This window comes from Echeneis naucrates, chromosome 7, assembly GCF_900963305.1.
Source record: "Echeneis naucrates chromosome 7, fEcheNa1.1, whole genome shotgun sequence".
NCBI lineage: Eukaryota > Metazoa > Chordata > Actinopteri > Carangiformes > Echeneidae > Echeneis > Echeneis naucrates.
Window position 1 is genome coordinate 6,681,086 of NC_042517.1, and position 21,638 is coordinate 6,702,723.

The 21,638-nt window shown below is 42.5% G+C and overlaps 2 protein-coding genes across 2 annotated transcripts; one reads left to right on the top strand and one right to left on the bottom strand.

The window, feature by feature from the left end:
* On the bottom strand, window positions 1-4,265 carry otud3 (OTU deubiquitinase 3). The gene is made up of 8 exons (XM_029506831.1): window positions 4,128-4,265; window positions 3,215-3,444; window positions 2,566-2,714; window positions 1,945-2,057; window positions 1,729-1,851; window positions 1,374-1,506; window positions 935-1,122; window positions 1-758 (listed from the first exon to the last, which is right to left on the bottom strand). The coding sequence occupies exons 2-8, from the start codon at window positions 3,418-3,420 to the stop codon at window positions 594-596; spliced, it is 1,077 nt and encodes a 358-aa protein (XP_029362691.1). The 5' UTR covers window positions 3,421-3,444; window positions 4,128-4,265; the 3' UTR covers window positions 1-593.
* A 3,388-nt stretch (window positions 4,266-7,653) lies between these two features.
* On the top strand, window positions 7,654-20,997 carry tmem240a (transmembrane protein 240a). Its single transcript, XM_029506482.1, has 4 exons — window positions 7,654-7,710; window positions 8,083-8,189; window positions 11,772-11,980; window positions 20,843-20,997. Exons 1-4 carry the CDS (start codon window positions 7,654-7,656, stop codon window positions 20,995-20,997), a joined length of 528 nt encoding a protein of 175 aa, XP_029362342.1.
* Window positions 20,998-21,638: the final 641 nt, after the last annotated feature.

A 21,638-nucleotide genomic window follows, 5' to 3' on the forward strand; every position in this document is an offset into this window, starting at 1 on the left:
ATCAGTACATTTTCATTTATTGATTTTATTACCACATCCTTACACAGTGTGCATAACAATCATTTATTTGCTTCTCTTCCTTTATTCCTTCTTTTTCAGGTGATACAAACACAACAATCTGGACGTCTGACCGTTACGTTAATGTGTGGCAAATGAAAAAGCCGAGCTGCAGGAGTTCATCTGCGTGGTCGTCAGGAAAAGCCAAGATGTCCAGCATAGAAAGGGAATAGCTAGTGCAGTAGGTAGACTGGCTCTGAGGAGTTTCTACATACACTGACACCATTCAAAGATGAAACTAAATTAAAACCCAAAATAAATGCTGACAGTCGTGCTGTGTCACTCCCTTATCTTGTCTCAACTCTCACACAGCTCACACACACACACACACACACACACACACACACACACACACACACACACACATACAAAGGTTTGCAGGCACCGTTATACTGTTTGGAAAGAAAGTACAGGGTTCTCTTTATGAAAAGTCATCCACTGTGACCGAGTCAAATCTGACTATGTGCAAAACTTTGTGGACATGTTCAGCCAACATTAGCTAGAGTAGCAGAGGATAATAGTGGCCATGCTCCAGTTTATATGCTGAGAGTGTTGAAAGCAGGTACTAAAGTAACAGCTTCTGGCAGGTTCTGGTTCTGGTCCTGGCTTCCTTTGCTCTGAAGAAACTTCTGTCGATGTCTCTCCTCCTGACGCTTCTTCTTCTCTTGCCTCTGCTGCTCTTTTCTCTGCTTGTTGGATACCTGAGAAGAATGGAAACAAAAATATGTTTATCAGTAACTTCACTTTAACTGCGGTGTTCCATGAGTAGAATAGGTTATAAAGAGGAAATAGACTTTGATTTTTGATTAATTCAATGCACAAGAATTGTGCAACTGAAACTTTCATGTTAGATGGAAAATACTGTCTTTGTCACCACCTTAGTTTTTTGTATGTTGCTGCCCTCTTCTGATTGCTTGTGCTCACTGCAGTCTGTGGCCGCTGCTCGGCAGGCTGAGCAGGATCCCGAGGCACACTGGCCCTGACAAGACTGACCCAACACTGAACCAACAAGCCATTCAGCATTGATGGTGGCCGCACTCAGCTGGAGCAGGTTCTCCTCGTCGCCTGAGGCAGAGAGCACACATACAGACACATGAATGGAACGAGTCGTCGTGATGCCAATATAACAGATGAAGAAAAGTTTTCTGAATTACAGACTGACTTGAGTTTGTTATCAAGGGAATAGCAGTATAACTGAACAGACAAGCTTAAAGGAATGACGATTAGAAAAGTTTGTAACAAAGTTGACTCCAAGTTGTTCTCTCTCCTTTACCCTAAATCTTCCTGCTGCTAATGAGTCATGTGTAACATCTGACCCTGGATTCCTCGGTTCTTGATGGAGCTTAGGATCACGTTGTCATCCTCTGAGGCTGTGGGGGAAGGGTTTTTCTGTGTGTCCCTCTGACCGTCCCCAAACTCACGTTGCTGGCCTCGTGAATTCTGTATATTCTGATGACAGCAAAGGCAAGAAATCTTCTGAAATACAAGATCACTCAAAAGGTACATCATTACAGTATTTGGGCATGTAAATGATAAAAATGGCATGAATTCACATCCTCTTGATATGTAACGATGTGGGCCTGGAACTTACTACATGATTTCAGCTTTTATAAAGGGATAACTGTTCCTCAATGGCGGCCTATTTGGTGTCCTTTGTATGTCACAGCATACCTCTATGCGGAGCTGAGCAGGACTCTCAGAGTTGTCTCCAATCCGCCTTACACTATCATAATGATCTCCATAGCGATAAGCAATATGTAGCTCTCTGCACACCTGCTTCTCTGCACCATTGATCTACCAGGGAAACACAACATGGTGCACCAAAGAGCGTTAGATATGATATAGTTAGTCGTACGTGACATTAGCATAGTATTTGCTTGTCCTTACCTCCCATAGTGGTGTGTTCAGCTGATGGATGACCACTTTCACCTGTTGACTGCGAGCAAAAGCCACGATAGCGTCATTACCAGCAAATGTACCGGGCTGAGATAGATTGGACACTGGGTGGAAAGACACAAAACATTTGCTCATAAGACAAACCTAAGCAGCACTGATATGACAAATGCATACAAATGTTGGCATAGCCTCATACAGAAGTGATTTTCAATGTTGTTGGCGGTGGATACCATTAAACAGCTATTCGCAACCGCTTGTCCAATCACATCTAACGGTTGTGATTAGTTTAGCCAGTTTCCTTTCCTCCTTTTCAGAGCAAATAAAGACTTTCCTTGAACAGACCGAATGTGTGTTTTAATATTGTTGCAATTCTACTAATAATTTTGGAACCATTAAACAAGGACCATAAACAATCTGTTTCTTCATTGAAGGCAGAGGGAATGACCACCAGGGGTCAGTAAATCAAAAAGCGTTTTCTAAACTCTCTTAACTAATCATGTAGCACAAGATCACAAAACTGTTCACTGTTAATGAGATATTAAGAAAGTCTTGTATTTGATCACAGTGTTTTATTTCTTTTATTGACTGAGGCATGGGCGGTTATTTTCTTACCATGTTGTGTGAAGGGCACATCATCCTCAACAAAGGGTTCAAAGTCTTGTCGATGAGACGACATATATTGGACAGTCTCCTGGCGAAGCTGCAGATGACCCCGAGAGTGGCCCTCAAGCTGGTCACCTAGAGCCCTAAACAGGCAGTTTCTGCAAGATATAAATCCAAAAGGAAGGTTTTTCACCAGTAAGTCTATCAGTATGTTTAAATCAATGGCTTTGTCAGGTCACTTTGTGAGAGGTGGCATTATGAGCCCTTCTAAACAACAATGACTAAAGTCCTGCAAAACGTAAGCTTTCTACAGCTCCACTCCAATGATATACATGACTGATGGACACTGACAAATGATGGCGGTATCATCATTTGCCTGTGCTCTGCATTAGCGCTTCATCTGGAAAGAATTTTGCAGTTTCACAAGCAACATTCCATTGTTGACGGCGAAAGGGGGAGAACTAGAGGACATACAAGTAGGAGACATTATGTCCCTCGTGGTTTGTATTGGTGAGACAGATGTTGTTATCATAAAGATGAGCTTCCTGTATAATGCATGAATTAAACAGAGATGTGTTGCATTATTAGTGGTGGTAAGAGACAACGCAATGTGAGACAAAACACAGCCTCAGGTCACAATCGTTTTTCTGGTTCCTACCCATCTCCAGTGACTTCTCTCAGCTTGAGTCCCAGTGCCTGCAGCTGGTTGGAGAAACTGACAAACTCTGCTCCCTCATCTCCATCCTGAGGCCGGTTCTTGCGGTCTTTTACAATGGCCCTGCGTGCAGCCCGCTCATCCCGCTTGCGTTCCAGCTCACTCTTTTTATTGCTCCGCACAGGTTTGGACGTCTGTTTCCTCGACATGCTGGCTGCAAGCGTTTCTGCAGGCTTACAACACCAAAGTATGTCCTCTTACTGTAATGAACTAGCACATACATCACACACTGGAAGCTGTTTAAAAATACACAGATACAGACATAGGGGGTCACAGGAGTGTCATTCCAGGGTTGTCATTTAAACGCTTAATCTTCTGTAAAGCTACTCTCACAAGAAATTGCTTTTTGAAACAATTTGTCTCTTTATGCCAAAACTGCATTGTGAAATGTGAGTCTTACACTTTGCATATGGACATTGTCGATAAAGTAATGCGCTGTTTGATTTGTGGAAATTGGAAATCTAAATAATTTTGAGGACAAAAAGTTGGATCGTATTTTAGAGATGGTATACTCTGATATTTGGATATGGCCGCGGCTGACATAACGTAGCGTTCTCCTCACATAGTTTGCTAAATGGTAGAACCGATTTCAAACAACGATGAACAAGTTAACCTCACCACTAATTAGCAGCAGCATGCTCTGTTAACTAGTGCCATTTAACTGAAGGTAACGTTGGTTCAAACGACTCTACCGGAGTATTAACGGCGTCATGTTTGCTAACATGAAGTTCGACAGCTAGGAGCTAGCTAGCAACCATTCACTGCTGCTTATTACATAACAAATCATCTGACCTGTAGCTCCCACTGCAGAGTAAACAACTAAAAGAGTTACTGTGGTTAACGGGCTGATGCTTACCTTTAACTATCTGTGATCGACGGGAGATGTCCTCCGTCTGGTTTCTTATATTTTCTTGTGCCGCAGAAGAGGAATGTAATGATTGTCGTTTGTGTTTACAACTCAGGTTCCGCCTACGTAACTTGGTGTACGTCATTACGTACGGAAAGTGGAAAGGGACAAACGGAAGCTGGATTACAAAATTGTATTTCGCGCATGTTGACGCTGAATCTGTCTATTTGTCCCTCCGTCCGCCCGTCTGACTGAAAACTGGGCATAAAGTCATAAAACTCTAAATTCTAAATTTTTTGAAGAATTTTGAGAGAAATCTTGCATCTTAAAAATCCCTACACCTTTCTCTCTTCCCAACTCCTTCAGATGACTCCACACAGTTGGAGAATATAATGTGGGGGAGGAGTGGGCTGAGAAGCAATAAACAGAATGTTGGCTATGTAAAAAGACAAGCAGTAAAAAAAAAAAAAAAGAAGCATAAATCGACACAATAATGTAGTAAGAATATTCCACTTTGTAAATAAAATAAAACAACAACCACAACAAAAAGAATTCATATCAAACTATCTGACTGATTAAATATACAGGACGTACACTGGCAGCTGTGAGTCGTTATATGCTTTGTTAGAGACTGCTAGCACTGCATGTGAGCAGATGTAATGGCCTGAAGGTTATCCATGCATGCGGGCAATCAGTGTCAATCACCTGAGTGGAACAAAAGAGCAATCAGCCATGCGTGGACAGCATCATTCATACTATATATTTATAGTATGTTCATGTGTGTGTTCAAGACAAACAGTGTGCATCAAATAGTTATGTTAAAACAATATATCAGACTAAAATAGAACATTGTATCAGTTATATTTATGACTGACGCTGTTTTTCTTTTTTAGATTCTTCAGTTTCACTGATTTGTCAGTTTGTGTGGATAGAAACAAGATGTTGCCTTGCACTGACATCCATTCAACACACACTGCCTCTACTCCAACCTTTATAACAGCCAGTGCATAAATCTCCATCTTCCATTTTAGCAGAGTATAGCTGTTTTGTTGTTTGTTTGTTTTTATGGAATTTCAATCCAGGAGATATCTCACAGAAGGTAAATACAATCACTGTAGGTGCACACTGAACAGAGACTTTAAAGGTCAATTGACCATTTTATGTTTCACTGATATCATTCCATGTGTGTGGTTGTATGATTAATATGCTTAGGTTTTCTGATATATAAAACACCTCTACATACAGTCACAAGCACTCAAATGAAAAATACTGGGAAAATTCAATAGAAACACATCTTGAATGACCAAGATCTCCCAGGTATTCTAAATGATAATCCACACTGTACTATCTTCAGGAATCTTTCTTTGTAAGAAAAAAAGTCCCGATGAAATAGATAAAAAAGTGTGTGGCATCATACATGAAATTTTTTCGCCCTCTTGGCACAGTACAAATATCTTAAAGCATCCAGAAATACAACCAAAACCATCTGCATGCTTAGATATGACCAAATGGAAAAAAATGTCTTTTGTGATTTAATTGACCCATTAAATGTAAAAATAATTACTATTGCAAGAAGTATCTGCAAGAAAAAGGGCCTTATCAGCTGGCATCAACATTCCTGTTGTGCAAATGCTGCATTAATAATTGTAACAGTTCTGATTTCAGGTCCTATTAAATGTTTACCTGTCTTCTACCCCCCGTGGATCTCGATCACAGCCTGCCACGCTGATGTCCAGCTTGGCTGCGTTTCTACACTGAGGGAAGTCAAAATGATACAACACAAGCAGAATGCCTGTAGGTGACAACATCAGATGCTTCTTGATTCAGTGCCTCCCCTCCCCCAAATACAAGATACCATAAGATTGGGTATTGATCATTTTTTGTTCCATTGGCTCCACTTTTTGTGGTTAGTTCAACGTACAGTTCACTGTCTGGTGAAACAAAAGGCAGCTTTATGGTCACTGTCCATGGTGCTTAAACTAAATCCCTGTTTGTATATCATATAAATTACGAGAATGAACTTTTCTCTGTAAAACTGCTGTTTGGGCCATTTTTCTTTTTGTCAATGAGCGCTCATTTTACAGGTGGTTAGTTTGAGTTGAAGTATTTCACGTGCAATATCCCAATTTGATAGTTATTTTAGCTTGTTTAATGGAGAGAAAGAACTCCCCTGACATCCATGGCACAGAATCCCATTAAATCAGGTTTCTAGGACCGATTTCTCCAAACTACCTCAGTGAGCTTTTTAACAGCAATGCCAGTGCACTGACTACCTGCAAAAGAATCAACAACAACAACAACAACTTAGAGGTTTGATATTCCAAACTCAAAAAAGTTTCGATTTTAGAATTTTTATTAATTGTGTCCAAGTCTCCATTTGGACATTAAACATGAAAGCAGCAAGGAGAAACTGAAGGAAATGCGCAGAATCAGAAACAGAAAAGCTGCAATGTCTTGAAGAGAAACGTAAAGCCTCGTGCACTGGTGTGTGTGTGCGTGTGTGTGTGAAACCAAGTGGCGGCACCGCGGGGTAAAAGGGGTTAAGCCTCCGGACACAGAAGGAGGCTAAATCACAATGAAGAGTGCCATTTCTGAAGCCTGCTCCGGTGCATCCGCAGGTACCCGCTGTAAATTATGAGCCTATAGGCCAATGCCATAAAGGCAGTTTGCAGTTTCTTACACCGCCCACTACACACACGCACACACACACACTTTCCCTCGCACACGCGCGCGCAGACACACGCACACGCACATGTACTGGTGGTGGGAGTGGATGCCCGCGTAGCTGCTGGAAGCCAGGATGGGATGATCATGCGTGTCTGGCTTCGGGCGTTGATGCAGCTGCCGTTGCTGGATCCGGACTGGACTCGGGGCGCAGGGTGGGTCTAGTTCCCGACTGGAGCTATCTGGACCTCATGTCGGTGTTATCAAGCGGGCTATTCCGAGAAAGACGAAGGCGATGGCCGTGAGAGGAGTCGATGCGGCTCTCTGAAGCGTTCAAAAACGAGAGAAATCGGCCGTTTCCTCCGATGGAGGGCAGAATTCGCCGGTAGCCTTTTAAAGCGCAGCCCCGGTGTGGAATAACTTGGAGCCGGGCAGGAAGGATACCGAGGCAGCCCTTAGAGGATACCGAAGGAGCCTACCTCTTGTTTTCTTCATGTTTTTAGAAACTGGAATTGAGGAGGGTTTTCTTTAAGGGGTCTGGAAGAACGGATCACTTGCATCGGTAATTAGGGGGGGACTGCCTCCTTGGAGCGAGCGGCAGCCGCAGCCGGCAGACCGGGAGGGAGGGAGGGAGGGAAGGGGGGGTACTTGGATGGAGAGGGCGCAGTGAGGGGCTGAGAGAGCGGCTTGCCGTGTGTAGGAGGGGACGGAGGGAGACCGGGCAGTTTGAAGGGACGGGGAGCCAGGAGCGGCGCGGCGGCTCCATGAGCGGCTCCTGCCGGGACAGAGTGCCCTGAGCCCAGCCGGAGCGTCTCCACCGCCGCGGGTTCCGACCCCGGGCTACAGGACGGGGGCCAGTTTGGAAGTTTTGATGCATATGATCACAACCACCATGATTTTTATGATTCTTGGTGCTTCAGTTGTAATGGTAAGACACATTCACCTCCCTCAGCCACAGTAGGAATTTCTAATTTAGCCTACTCACTGGGGCTATTATGCCATTTAACCAGACGCTTCCAAATGTGCCATCAATATATTGAGAAACTATTTTTCAGCAGGCCGATTAGTGACATGTGGAAGTAGGTTAGACTACCTATAATTACTTGCTGTCATAAATAAATAATCTAAGTCCCCCTTTGAGGCAAGAGTCCCCCCTCTTGGATACAGGAGGGTCTATAACAAGGTTATTTTCACTGTTATTCTTGCCTGTAATAGTGGTGAAAAGGATGAGCCGCTGTCTGCAGGAATAGCACAGCCTATTGCTTGACATGTCCCAGCTGACTGGCATGGTTCTTTGCAGGCGATAGCCTGTTTAATGGACATGAACGCACTACTGGATCGCTTTCACAACTACATCTTACCGCATCTACGAGGGGAGGACCGCGTCTGTCACTGCAACTGTGGAAGGTAAATGCCATCATCCTCCGACTGTATGTATCTGGGATGAGCATGTCGGTGTGTGTTTGCGCCTTTCTCTCCATGTCTCTCTTTTTTTTTTTTCCTTGCCAATTCAATTCCTAATTGCCGAAGAGGCCTCGAAGATTTTCCGGCGGTGAAGCCCCGCAGAACCAGCGTGATATCAGCCCGTCTGTGCCTTCACGCAGCGGCTGGTGTTTTCATACCGGTTTTTATTATCCGAACACACAGAGCCCGACGGCACGTGTAGAGGTTGTTGGGTTTTTTTTTTTATATATATATAAATGTATATACATATACAGCCCCACGTATCCGCTGCGAGGATTTGGCTTTTGCTGCATCTAGCCTACGAAGGTGTGTGTCGGAGCCATAAATAGGTAATGAACTGTGAGCAGCAGGAGGCCGTTCAAAAACAATCTGAGCATCAAGTGTGCAATACAGCCAGGCTAAGGCTGCACACGGAGAATATGAGGCTGATGGGCCAAATCCTCAGTGAAGTGCTGTAGGGCTGGTCATCAGCCTACCTGCTGTTTGCTGTCAGAGAGCAGGGTTGAAGTGTGTGTGTGTGTGTGTGTGTGTGTGGAGGGGGGGTGGGGGGGGGGGGTTAAGACAGCAAGACGCTCATTAATATATTAATTGAGATTTCATCCCGAAATCATTTTTGCGTCTTTATCAGCTGATACAACAGGATATGGGCTGTGCAGACGGACACGGACACGGGTGGGCCTCTCTGTTTGTTTGTTTGTTGTTTGTTAGTTTCTGAAGGCTATGCCACCAACGTAGAAGCCAGATTTTGAAGAGTCTTCTGAGCCAATAGATTCACCCTCATCTTGTCTGTAGATACTGGATCCTGATTGGCTCCTGTCCTACAGGCAGCCCAGCTATAGCCACAGGAGGAGAGCAGTGGTTTAGCAAGGGAAATGTCACTATTCATGTTGGTGCAAGCTGAACAGATGCACGTTAAACCAAAACAGCAGTGTATATTGTGCACATACTGCAGTGAGGGGGCTGATGTACTAGCAGTTCATTAGCAGCATTAACTGGCCTGTTCCACTGAATCTTCTTAGCCTGTTCATGCAGAAATTCTTCATCCTCAGGTGCTTTGAGATTGTGCTTGTCAGTCAAAGTTCAGAACAAGGAAAAGCATGTTTGGAACAGACTCTAAAATGAGCTGATGCATCATTTACAATCTTATTTTATCATAATTTTTACGTTTGATGTTTCTGAAAGATGTAGCAGACATAAAGAGATTGTGGATGTCAGCACAATTTCCATCAAATAAATACATCAAGCAATGATCAGCAGTGATCAAATAATCCTACAAAGGCAACTACCAGTCAGTAGGTACAGACAAACCTCAGTTTTCAGGTTACTGTAACCATGGTGTCTTTTGTTGACCTGGAAACATTCCCGAGTGAGAGTTTTTGGCTTTCGGTTTTCCTTTTCACATAAACAACACAAAATGTGGCATACAATAATCATTAGAGCTCTGGCTTTGCTCGCCTATCCCACAGTCAGTGAGGAGTTGTGACGCCCACAGCACTCACCTTATCAAGCTTGAGGACAATGTCAGTGTCATTTTATTTGGCAGCCTCTGCGTTCTGATTTGGATGTAGTTGTAGCTTCTCTGACAGGCCAACGGCTGGCCTACAAAACCTTCCTCTGTGGCAGATAACTCCCACTCTAAGCTGGATGCACCTTTTGTGAGGCTGCAGGAAAGAAGACCTGCAATGATCTAAATGCCCTTATTGAGAAAATACATACAAATTATTTTATATTCATAGTAGAAAACCACTTACACTGAAAGATTTGTAGTGATGCAGGGGAACAGGGCTAAAGTCACTTTTACGATATATACACAACATCAAATTATCCTGTATTTTAGTTTAGCCACTGGTTCATGTCCAAAAGTCATCTTTGGGGAAAAGATAGAAACCTGGAGGAATATCCTGTCTTATTTATACACATAGCCTGGATTTGTTTATGACGAAAAAAGTTTTAGTGTTAATGGACCTTGGTGGCCACATGGCTCAGGTCATTGAGGTTTAATAGTGGTGTTTAAGGCCTCATGTGGCCCTAGTTCTTCATTAAGATACTTAAGGTGCTAATCTGCAACATCACTTGTCTCTTCCACATTGTGCTGCTGTGCTTTTGCGCTGCACTTCCCAGAGATCACCTGTCAATCAAACAGCATGGGGGAATTTTCTGTTTCTGAAGTTGCATTTCAGTGGGTGGAAATTTTGTGTTTGTGTAGAGCTGCTTGTGATTCTCACTACTTCCTGAGGCACGCCAAACAAATTGGAGATTAAGGGGAGCAGCCTCCATATGCTGTGTCCATCAGCAATTAGCACAAGTAAAGATGACCTTATAGGTGGAAAAATTGGTGTTATGAACATTTACAAGTTAGTGATCATTGAATAACAGACACTGTCATGTTGTTTTATAAAAAATATATGTCGGAGGTTTGCCCGTACGAAGGCCTGAAAAAAGGAATAATGTTGACCACACATTTCTTAAAATCAATCTCCTGCAAGGTCTTCAGTTTTGAGAATTGCAGTACTAAATAACTAGAGTAATCTTTCGGGAAGAGAACTTTTGGTAATGCCCTTCAAAAACCTGCATCAGTCCAAAGCTATAACATCCCAAAGTGTGTGAGTGTATCTGTTTTCAGAACTTCCAGCAGTTTAACAGCTCAGCTCCTACTGTGTTCTCCCACTCGAGTTATTCTTTTTTCTCTCATGGGATGTGAGTACTTCGTCAGTAGCATGGTTAGTTATAACTAACTGCATAAATATACTTGAACACACTGAAATGATTTATTTTTCTTTGTAAATTTGAAAGCTTCACACCTTTCAGTTTCTTGCTGAAAGGTACCTCAACTACAAGCAGTGATGATGCTCATTCTCTTTTCAGGCTGTGACCTTTTCTGCTCATCCCCCATCACAAAGTCTGAGAAAATGTTCTAAATTTCAAGACGTTTGAGTCAGAGGGGCTATAATAGTATTATTTGGGTAACACTTCATGCATATTCACAGCTACACAGTCAAAGAGTATCATGCTTCTCAGGGTCAAAGAAATTTGTCTGATCCCTTTTGTGGGTGTGATTATTGAGACAAGGGACAAATGAAGCAGAAAACTCAAATAAATAAATGAATCATGAAGCATGACAAAATCAGATATTGTTTTACAGTATTTAGGGGCTCATTTATCGATTTAGTCATGATGTGAAAATGATGTTGATTTTATGCTTTAGTCAGTAGATCCTCAATAAGAGCAACCACTTGTGGAGGTTTTGGAGCGATGTATGTAACAGTGCTGTCTCCAGTGATAAAAACATACAGGGAATAGGAACACTTATTAAAACAGTGCTATTCATCTTTGCAGTGGACTTCAACAAGCACAGAAGCTGTTGGTTTACATTCAGTTTGTCACCCTTCTGTATGTCCTTGAGATGCCAAAGAAACGTTTTAGTTAGACAATGATGTCGTAATCGAAGCACTTCCAAAAACATATTGGATGTTTTTACTGCATATCAAACCCCATCATCACTGTTTCTGTGTTTCCTCCCTCCAGGCATCATGTCCACTATGTAATCCCATATGATGGAGACCATTCCTTGGTGGACTCATCAGAAAACTACTTTGTGAGTGACAGTGTGACCAAGCAGGAGATGGACTTGATGTTGGGGCTGCTGCTGGGCTTCTGCATTAGCTGGCTGCTTCTATGGCTGGATGGGGTGTTACACTGTGCCGTCAGGGCCTGGAGGGCAAGCCGTTACTACGGTGAGCTAGACATTGTCTGCTGTCAGTACACATGTACACAACATGAGCAAGAACTGAGCAAATTCAAAAACATTACAAACCTTCCTCTGTTCATTTTAGCTGTGTGTGTGTGTGTGTGTGTGTTGTGCTGGGAACGTACAAGCGCATACCGTTCAGAGCAGGGTTTGTGGCAAAATGCTTGCGTGCAGGAATATATGCATCCACCTAGGATATATCCATCTGTATGTGCAAGCACTTGCCAGGTTAACGCAGCAGTTGGTGGAGCTCTAGAAAACAATTTTCCCCCATTGCTTGGGCCATTTTTGGCTCTTCTCACAGATTTTTTCTCAGTTTACTGTGACCTCTTGGAGAACCACAGTTAAACCTTCCAACTGTGTGATGATTCAGATGTAGGCTAACAGTAGAGGTGAAACTAAAATTAAACTGTGGTCTTCTCTTTTGGAAAGCCTAAATACCTCAAACATTATGACAATAATAGTCTTATTAATTTGTTTTCAGGAAACAGCCGTGGTCGTATGCTAATATATTAATTAATGGCTCCATATTTCATGTTTTTGTGGCTATAACCTGCCAACTCAAGTTATTTATTTCATCATATTATTCTTAAATACCTTTCACTGGCTGTTTGTAATTCACTGTTATGCCCTGTCATTGTGTTTCAGTATTAGCTTGTTAGCTGAAAGGTGGCGTTCATGTCAAGGAGAAAAGTTAGTATTTCTGCTGATGTCAAACTAAATCACCTCACGCCATATTTGGTTGAATCCCTATCCAGCAACGGCTTGGATCAAATTTCAAATCCTTAGATCAAGAAAGCTCTGGGTCTGACTCAGATCTGTGTTAGCTTCACTGTTGTGCTATGCTGATAATCTCATTGGGGACTCTGCGAAAGCAAAACAGCAAAGTCACACACTTAATTTGAATAACAATAGGAACTGAAATAAAGATATAAATTAGGACACATTCATTCATCTTGTACCACTTACCCATTTCCGGGTCGCGGGGGGTGCTGGAGCCAATCCCAGCTCACACTGGATGAGGGCGGGGTCACCCAGGACAGGTCACCAATCCATCTAAGAGCCAACACACAGAGACAGACAGAGACCAACAACCACTCACACGCAGACCTACGGACAATTTTGAGTCACCAGTTAACCCAAACATGATGTCTTTGGATGGTGGGAGGAAACCGGAGTACCTGGAGGAAACCCACGTAGGCATGGAAAGGCCCCAGGCATAGGAACCGTACCCACAACCTTCTTGCGCTAACCACTATGCCTCCGTGCTGCCCCAGTTAACACTAAAGACTAAAGACTAAAATTAGCTTTGCAGTCAGTGTATTTCTATGTATGCCTAAAAATCATCTAATGGCGAAAAAAATCTTAATTTACGCATTCACGGTTTAACTTGATGGTTGAGGTTGACTGTATGAAAATTTACTGTTGAAAATTTACTTTAGCCATGAATTAATACAGCCAAATAAAGACAGGACGATGAAAAATTTAAGTTATTTTTGAGGGAAGATTTAAAAGATGACAGTTTTTGAAAGCATGAAATCCTCAGGCACATACTTCACAACTGATGGTAAACATAATCTGTGAGGAGGGACAAGGACTCAAAGTTATTTGGTCCCTTCTCTTGGAGAGAGTGATTAATCCAGGAAGAGTGTTCTGAATTAATTGTATTACGCTAATATTTCCTCTGCTGAAAAATAGATGGCAAAAAAACATTTCATCCAAGTGAAAATAAGACATAATCTCTTAAACAGCTAATGACAGATCAAAGACTTTGCGCTTCTATTCTTATTGTACATAAAATTGGCAGTAAAGTGCTCATACAGGAACAGGAACTTTCAAAAAAAGACATCTAGCTTTGAGAGACGTGACATAATGCAAGATATATCTTACATATTACAAGGCTTCGTGGCAGCGCCGCAACATGAGAATTAAATCTGCCCATCAATATTATTCTCCAAGGAGAGTATAAAAATAGAGAATAATCAGGGACCCTAGATAGACCCTGGAGGAACTCCGTAAGAGGCAGCTAAGAGAAAATCAGTTGGAGATAGACAGGCCCAGAGGTTATTCAGCATTCTCCTGTAATTATGACAGGAGCAAAGGCAAAAGGGCAGTGACATAGTGTAAGGACCAAATCCAGAGTCCTTGTAGGTCTTTCATCAAAATACTGATACCAAGAAAGCTTGTCAGAGAGCAGTAAGGAGAAGACGTCAGTCACATTTCCAGCACATCACATTATTTTTATAGTTTGGTATATGTGCAGGCTAACCAAATGAGTTACAACATATAATTTAATTAATTTAATGTAGTCACAGTAGCTGGAGCATTTTTTGAGCTTTGGACAGCGCCATGCTAGGGCTTTCCCTGGCCTACCTACATGCTAACACTCGCACTATAGAAAAAGCACGGGCATTGGAGTGCTATCCATCATCCACTGAAGAATCACACACCTGCACAAACTTGTTTTGATCACTAAACCTGCTTAAATTGAGTGAAAGTGGCATGAGGTTTGAAGTAGAAATGCCACTAGAAAATTCAAGTAATTTCTTTTCACAGCTTTTAAGAGTTGGCAGAGACAACACAATACCTTCTCCACTTAAATTTAGTCAAGACAGGCCATTTGAAGTATGTGCTTATTTGCCTGTATTGTTTACAGTGTTGTTTACTCGTTGCCCAGAGCTGTCGATTCCACTCGACATAAATGGCATGTGCCATCTTGTATGCTGAACTAAAATAGAGTGAAAAATATGCCCAGCTGGCACAAACTACAAGTATGCTGCACATTTTTTTCACTGCACCGTGAGTTATAACATCCCACCCAAAATAAAGCTCGGAGTTTGTACACACCCATACAGTCCTGAAAAGGAGGACGAATCGGCCGAAAACATTTCAATCGCTTCTGTGGTCTCACCGTGTGTGTAGGGTTTCTGATGCAGCTGAAGACATCACTTCTGCTTCAATAGTGCAGTAGCTGAATGACCCAGAAGTGTGTCCACTACAATCAGTGGCAACATTGTCACTGGGGTTGCTCAGTGGTTTGCAGTCTTACAGCACAGCACGAAGCCCTGACTGAAACTGTGGCCCTGTTAACTCTCTCTTATGGAGTGCATGTGTGCTCTCTCCATATTTGCATTGTTTTTCTGCCTCTCCAACCTTCTCCAAGGTTATGCAGTTCAGATGATTCTCTGAGGATGAGGATGGGAGCGTCTACACAATAGTATTAAAAAGAGAAAAATATGAAAATAATAAAATTACATTCATAGAACTACAAATTTGGATAATAGGATTTGGCTGAGGATTAAATTTAGCCTCAGCCACAGCCAGATAGATCGAATGTCTTGGTGTGCGGATGTGTAGCCTTTACTAAAGTGTACATCCTGTCAATTTCCATTACACTGATGATAAGATGAATGAAGGAGCAGCGCTGCTTTTGTGCGATAATAGAAGTTACTGAGACCGGTTCAAACCAGGCCCCAGAAACAGAGATTAAGAAATGACTTCACTCCCACCATCTGCTGTGCTGTAGTGAATGCTACATTCCTACAGACCATGTGTTTAAATCCAACTGAGTGCAATTGTTGCTCCTTCATTTCCTGTATCCTGTCAGCCCCCCCCCCCATGAAATGTCTTTTCATTTCTCATACCATCTCCTCCTGAAGAGGAAGGATGCATGTTACTTCAGCACAAGAAGGCATGCAGTAGAATTAATGAGACAGAAGATGAGGTGTACAGTTCCTATGTGCCATTTGCCTCATCACGCCAAGGCACAAGCAAAGAAATAAAAAAATATTTCTGAGTAATCGCATTTAAGCTTTCGACCCACGAGTGAAACATGACAGCATGAAATTCACTCATAGTCTGGGCGTCTCCTGTACAGTCATCAGCCACAGCAGTGGCAAGATGCTAACTAATGAGCTGAGTATTAGCATCCTGGATTACTGTGTTTTACTTTCTCACTGCAATTGATGTTTCACAAGGTTCTTGACCCTGCCAGGATTAAGATCGAGGGGAGACAATAATAGTATTTGTTTTGTCCCTAAATCAGCTAAATTTAGAGATGAGGAAAATTAGTTAAGTCTGCCAGAACTGGAAGTGGAGAGACTCGGCCTAAATATTGTGTTTGCTCTCTGCTTTTTGGTGCCCAGCATCGGGGCAGGCCTGTATTGTGGATGTGGCCTGGATCCTGTTTTCACAGATAATGCCAAAGTAGGTGATATCTGACCTGGATATTTGGACCGCCATGGAAAAGCTCCTCAGGCAAAGATGGGACAGTATTAAACAATAATCAAAGAACGATGGTTATAACTCTGTAGCTATGAAGTTGTAGTCATTTCAAAGTGTATTAATATTGGTGTTTAGGATAGAAAATTTCTGTGTTTTCTGATGCAGCTGTACTCAACAAGGTGCTTGAATTATACAAGCTTTTGGTATTTGCAGGCTTCTGCTTTGCACAGAGGTGTGGAAGGTTTTGCAGCAGACAATGCTGTTTTCTCCAGTGTATTAGTACAACAGCGTAAAATACAGCTTCATAAAAAACACCCAGAGTAGGGAACATCCATATTCATCAGCGTCAGTTATGGAGTGGGGGGTATGGGTTTCTTACGCTGCACTGGGAGGGAATAGCCCCTCACTCCTGTGTGTGTGTGTGACGGCTGGAACGTTGATGCTAGGTCAGACTCGTTTAGCCTTGCTGAGATGAGGAGTGAAGGTGAGGCTGACAGGGCAGGGAAGGGTTTGTGTGTATGTGTGTATTAGGGGTGCAGGATGGTGATGCTGTCATATCCACCCACCCCCACTTGCACACAAATACACACATGCACTCTCTGCCAGAGCTATAAATAGAATGAGAGAGAGCAGCTGGAATGGTAAGTGAGAAACACACACACACACACACACACGCGCACGCACGCACACACAGACAGTGTATTGAGATACACGTTGATTCCCATTGCCCCCCCCCCCTTTATTCCATCCCTAGCTCCTCCCAGTCCCCTCCTTCTTCACTTCTTGAATGTACTTCTGGTAATTTCCTATACAATGCTTCCTGCTGCAACTTCTCTTCTTCCCTAACGCTAATATGCTGTGATTATCCAACACCAGACTCTGTTTTGAGCAAAGACATAAGGCAGGAAAAGGAGAAACGCAAAATAGATCTCAAAAATGGAGAAAATGATGACTTGGCATTCAGAATTAAACCCCCTCGTCTCCGTTGCCTCTTCTCTAACAGGTCATAACAGGCGTGTATTCACCTCTCCGTTTCCTGGCTCCCATTATCAATTTTCCTGACTCCATCTCTATCCTTTTATACAAATGAGGGAAAACCTGTCTTCGATGCCCGTTTTCCTTTGGATACCCTTCAGAGCAGTCCTTGTGAACAGCATACCCATTCACAGCTATAAATAACTCACTCCTCTCCCTCCCCTCCTCACCTCTCCTCCACCCAACACCTCACCCCACCCCCACCTCCTGTACTCCACCACTACCACAACCTCTCCAATCGCTCATCCTCCAGCAGGGCCATTTGTGAACTGGGCTTGCTGTCTGGGGCTCTCCCCTCCTCTCTCCTCCCGCTGTCACTGTGGGCCTTGCTAAGCCTCGTCAACTCTAGTTTATAACTGAATGTCTAGTCCGCCATTCCCCTTTTCACACTGTACGCCACATATTAATGAAATCCCACCTCGCTTCCCGACAGCTACAGATTTCTCTGCAAGGCAGCCTTTCCATTGTGAAGCTGAATGTAAAGTGCAAAACTGTGAATGCAGAAACATACATTTGAAACTATGGCCTTTACCTCCACTGTGATATCCTATTGACTCTAGAGAAATAATGCCCAGTGGCATGTGCAGCAGCACACCTGAACACAAAAAGGGGAGAATCAAGGGCAACGCCATGGTGCACTTGAAGAGATTGGTGCCATATACCAATCTCATCCAATATTTCAGCGTTCCCAGCTTTTATCTCTGTTGCTCTGTCCCCACAGTAAAAAGCTCACCCCTACTTCAGAGAATTAAAAGTTGTACCAGCTGGTATCTAAAAGACATGATGTACTTCAGCTTTCCCAGTCTGAGGTCTATATGAAGTTCCTACCTGACTTATTTGCAGTAATGTACACAAGCCTCCAGGCATCTGATTCTGATTTGTAGGGATTTTAGTTTTTCTTTTTTGATTTACTCGTCGCATCTTTGAAACAGGTGTAAGAAAGATATGATATGAGGACACGTGAGTTTTATCTGGGCTGTGTTTATTTAAAATTTGAAAATTAAAACACGTTGTGTTCAGGCATGTAGTCTTGCGGGGCAGCAAAGTGACATTTAGACTGTCACCAGACTTCTAAGCTCTTGGATAAAGCCGAGCCTCCAAGAAATCCAATCATGCAACAAGTCAGAGAGGACAAAGTGACAGGACGATATCAGCAATGCCCCCTCCAAATTATGTATCCATACTCTAGGAGAAGCCAAGTGACAAAGAAGTGCCTGGTCTCGGAGAAGTACAGTTCACAGCACAGAGATTAGACGTTTGTGTTGTTGGATGTGGCTATGTCCTGTCAGCCTCTAACTGGATTAAGAGCCAGAAAACCAGGCTAAGCGGGATTTTACACTATTGTATTTCTTGATATCATGATTGTGTATTATAGCAGTTTGGCTTTAGAGTCTAAGAAACCCTGCGACCTGTTGTATTTGCTCATGTCTGCACAACTATACAAGGGGGGCAATGTTGTTGAACAACAAACAACATATAGTAAGAGTGCACATTATTATGTATATGTGAGTGTAAGTGAAGGGGTGAAATAATCAATACTGTGATATGATGTAACTTAGATCAAATAATGGGAGTCTGTGGCTTGATGGTTTAGAAGCTTTCCCTTCCTTTCCTGCAGCCATCTGAGGTCTGAAATCTTCTGTTTTGTATCCAATGCATGGGTGATTCTTATTAACGGACCAAAACCTGAAATGAATGAGTTGTTCAGTTTTTTTTAGGTCTTATTTATATGAGGCACTTTGTGGTAACTTTGTAGGTAAGCACTATTGGCCCACAATAAGAAGGTCGCAGGTTCGGTTCCCAGTGTGGGGCCTTTCTGTGTAGAGTTTGCATGTTCTCCCTGTGCCTGTGTGGGTTTCCTCCCACTGTCCAAAGACATCATGTTTGGGTTAACTGGTGACTCTAAATTGTCCGTAGCTCTGAGTGTGAGTGGTTGTTGGTCTCTGTCTGTCTCTGTGTGTTGGCCCTGTGATGGACTGCTGACCTGTCCAGGGTGACCCCGCCCTCACCCAGAGTGAGCTGGGGTTGGTTCCAGCACCCCCTGTGACCCAGAAATGGAAACGTGATGAATGAATGAATTTTGAGCTGCATTCTTCCTTAATTATTAGCACCGTCCCACTGTTATTTACAATGCGCACACACGCACACGCACACGCACACACACACACACCATTTTGTGATAATAACTTCCCAAGTTATTATCTATTACCAAGTATGATTCTGGCTGTGAATATCATGCCATCTACTTTACCATATCCATATATTTCCCATCTGTTTCTATATATACTGTATATACCAGTGGTTCCCAACCTTTTCCAACTGAGGGCCCACTTTTAAGTCTCAAAAGTGCATAAATTAATTAATAAAATGTATCAAATCAATAAATCATTTTAAATTTAACTGAGTTTTAACATTTAAAACATTATTCAGTATATTTTTATTTTATTATAATTATAAAAATCACACACTTCCTGAGCCCCGACAAAAATCCTTTTTGGAAATGATAACGCGGCCCACAGGTTGGGAATCACTGGTATACACTATATAAGCACTGTTCAGTGCTACTGCTTATCAAATATGTTATCAGTCTCCTTTTCATGCCTCCATACCACTGATAGCTGGATACAGGTGTTTCATCTGTATAACAGTTTATCCATTCCACTCTCATAATACCATTTGGGGCACTTCTTCAGATTTAACTCAAAAGTCTTAAAGGTCGGTGGTGCAAAGGTGAAAGTTAACAGTCTCCACAATGAAATTGTTTTGAGATTATTCACCTTTATGTGGAGGTACAGAAAAAGGATGATATCCCTCAACATAAAGTGGGCAGGGCTCGAACCCAGGGTAGTCGTTTTCGCTGAATTTGGAGAGCCACAAGGAAACAGACGTCATGTACTTGTGAATGCCATATACCAGGAACACCCAGAGTGAATTTAATTCTGTCTGGCACAAACATTTACTGACTGATTAAGTTGATAGTCTTAGTTTACCACAAACATGTTTATAAAATCTTCCTTGAAAGTGCCTGCTTTCCAAGGTCCAGTTTGTTCCATCTGAAACATAAAAAAAAAGATAGAAAGTCACTTTTTAATACAAACATCTGGAAATGATTCAAGTGTATAAACCTGAGAGCTTCTGGTGTATTAATCTCACTCTTAAACTCTGCCTATGGGAATGAAACCCCTCAGTTGTTGTATAGTCATTTCTCCATCCAGCATCATTTTTATTTTTTTGACTCATTTGTTACCATAACATTAGTAGCATCTAACTGTGTGTAACTCTCAGCAGGCATACCAAATGGGAAATTATTTGTGGTAAAAACATAAAATAGTCATCAAAGCTGGTATTGATTTTTTTTTACTAATCTTGAGTCCCCTTATAAAATGCAGTAAATATTTGTCTATATATTTATCTTTCAGTACTATGTGTATATTCTTCAATAAATGTTTTATCAGCTTGTAACTGTAACGTGTTACCTGGTGACCGTATGATAGGCATTATGACCTGGAACAAACAATCAATTCTTCAGCAATACCTTTATCACCTGCCTCCTCTGAAAGCCCTGTTGCCTGTCATATTTTTCCTCCAGATACCCCCTCCTGGTCATGGCTGCCCCAGTTCTGCAACCTTCGAGACCTCCGCCGCCGAGCGCAACTCCGGCAACTGGAGGACTCCAGCGGCAACATGGTCCACATCAAGCAGAAGCTCTACCACAACGGCCATCCCAGTCCCCGCCACCTCTGACTCTAAAAACAACTAAACCACAAATCAGAAAGAAAGAAACAAAAAATAGATACCCTCTATTAAAACACCCTTCTCCCTCTCCCTCCCCTTTAAAACCCCTCACCTTCCTTTCCAAACCTTCCCCTTGGCCAACTATTGCCTCAGAGACCCTGGAAAACTTCCCCCCTATTGTTCACAATATGGCCCCCATGACAGGACTTTCTTATGACTAAACCTGGCCCCTGTCAGCACTCAAAAGTGTCCCAAAATGGCACAAGATGACAATTATTTGTTGTCACTGAAATCTTGTCTTATGTCCATGTCCACCATTGTGGGAGGAGGAAGGAAAAAACAAAAAACAAAAAAACAAAACAAAACCATTTTTAAGGGTGTTTTTTCTGTATAGAGACATTTTCTGTGTTCATTGTTAAACTTGGCATGCTCTTTTAGAACAGGGTAAGATGTGGGCAGTGTATGGAACAGGGCGGCAAGACGGGTGTCATGAAGTTTTTTTTCACTAGTGGGTGGGAAGGGGACTTCATTGGTGTGGGGCGGGGCGAATGAGATCGGTGGGTGGGTGGGTTTTTGTGATAGTTAGACTGCTGCTTCTGTAAATAGTTATAAATATGGGCAAATGGGATTTAAGTCTTTAAGAGGGATTG

What these genes read in the sequence shown, in the direction of transcription:
- otud3 (XM_029506831.1), bottom strand. Translation starts at nt 3,420, where the DNA reads ATGTCGAGGAAACAGACGTCCAAACCTGTGCGGAGCAATAAAAAGAGT. An exon ending in AGAGAAGTCACTGGAGATGG is followed by an intron (nt 2,715 to 3,214) that starts GTAGGAACCAGA and finishes TATATCTTGCAG; the next exon opens with AAACTGCCTGTTTAGGGCTC. An exon ending in CAAGAACCGAGGAATCCAGG is followed by an intron (nt 1,123 to 1,373) that starts GTCAGATGTTAC and finishes TCTCTGCCTCAG; the next exon opens with GCGACGAGGAGAACCTGCTC.
- tmem240a (XM_029506482.1), top strand. Translation starts at nt 7,654, where the DNA reads ATGCATATGATCACAACCACCATGATTTTTATGATTCTTGGTGCTTCA. An exon ending in TTGGTGCTTCAGTTGTAATG is followed by an intron (nt 7,711 to 8,082) that starts GTAAGACACATT and finishes GGTTCTTTGCAG; the next exon opens with GCGATAGCCTGTTTAATGGA. An exon ending in TGTCACTGCAACTGTGGAAG is followed by an intron (nt 8,190 to 11,771) that starts GTAAATGCCATC and finishes TCCTCCCTCCAG; the next exon opens with GCATCATGTCCACTATGTAA.